The following is a 1253-nucleotide window of genomic DNA, read 5'->3' on the forward strand; positions in this document are numbered from 1 at the left end:
TTTTTTTTTTTTTTTCCATATGATTTTGAATATGAAGAATGTGTTCCACATTATGACATATGTCTAGTTGCTAAAATAAAGAATGAATTCAGGTGTTGCTCACATAACCAATATCTAAACAATTACGCAGTGAACTTTATACAAGCCAATCATTTGTACCCGCGCTAAAAATAAACACTAGAAACTCTAAAAGCTAGAAATATGTGGGCATGATTCAAGCCTGAGAGTATTCCAGCTAATATAATGATAAACTAGAAAAAAATTAGTAAGATTGATATATTTGATATATTACTCAGGGGAAAAAAAAAATATCTATTTGGTTGATTGTTCTTCTTAATTATTATATGTTTTCACATGCCATCTAATGAAAAATAAATCAACACAGAAACAGTATAATTATTTCAATCGTTTTTTCAATTAAGTTCTAATATACAAGTAAAAGTAAGCAACAAATGTTCAGTTTCTTTAGTGGCAAAATAATTCACCACCACATTAATTCTATGAACATAAACCAACTAAGAGAACATTTAATTTACCATCCACCAGAAAAGGAGCACAAAGAAACGGCCTATTGACCAATCTTACCAGAGAGCAAGAAAGCTTTTTTACCACGTTTCAGAGGGACTAGAGAATGGCAGAGTGCAATTTCAAACCTGGAATTTAGTTATCCTACTTCAAACTACTACAGTGAACGACAGACACATGTATTAAAAATGTTTCAAATCATTAGTTATGGTAAAAGTAGTCAGAGCCTTCTGCATCTCATCCAAAAGACAGTGCCTTCAGCTCCAGGGAATCGGAAGACCCTACTAGGACAGTAAGTGGATTTTCTTCTTTCCCAGCCCCTTTGGGCCATGTAAGGTTTGAATACATCACAACACGGGTACTGGGGCAGGAGATTTCCAAGTGTAACAGACGATACACCTAGCAGAAAAATTATTATTTTTCAAAGACAAAGGATCAAGTATTGTACCCCAGAGAATGTACAGACAGGAAAGGAGGGAACAGTAACCTTGCCATGCTTTTTCTCAGGAAGCAGACTGCTTTCTTGTGGTTCCTTTGGGCATCTTCAAGTATTTTTTTTTGTCTTTCTTCATATTCTTTCAGGGCTTCCTCCTCTTTTCTACAAAACACAGGCAAATCAGCACTTGCAGCAGGACTAAGGAAACCTTGATTCCAACACACCAACATCCAAGGGTGGGGTGGGGGAGTTAAACGAGGACATCAGTCCCCACCTGCCCCTCCCTCCCACC

At 36.6% G+C, this 1253-nt stretch overlaps 1 protein-coding gene across 6 annotated transcripts in view; it reads right to left on the reverse strand.

Annotated features, from left to right (window-relative positions):
- The window catches only part of CFAP74 (cilia and flagella associated protein 74), a 51306-nt gene that overhangs the window by 44035 nt on the left and 6018 nt on the right, over window positions 1–1253 (reverse strand). Inside the window, exon 1 of one of the 6 annotated variants that reach the window (XM_026862552.1) lies at window positions 1013–1117. The exons of the other annotated variants lie outside the window; for them this stretch is intronic. Within the exon in view, the coding sequence (XP_026718353.1) occupies window positions 1013–1020 (8 nt within the window). The 5' untranslated portion in view covers window positions 1021–1117. Of the gene's footprint in view, window positions 1–1012; window positions 1118–1253 lie in introns of those variants that run through there. 6 annotated transcript variants of the gene reach the window in all.

The sequence above is a fragment of the Athene cunicularia genome (assembly GCF_003259725.1).
Source record: "Athene cunicularia isolate RWA chromosome 21 unlocalized genomic scaffold, athCun1 chr21_part1, whole genome shotgun sequence".
NCBI classification, from domain to species: domain Eukaryota; kingdom Metazoa; phylum Chordata; class Aves; order Strigiformes; family Strigidae; genus Athene; species Athene cunicularia.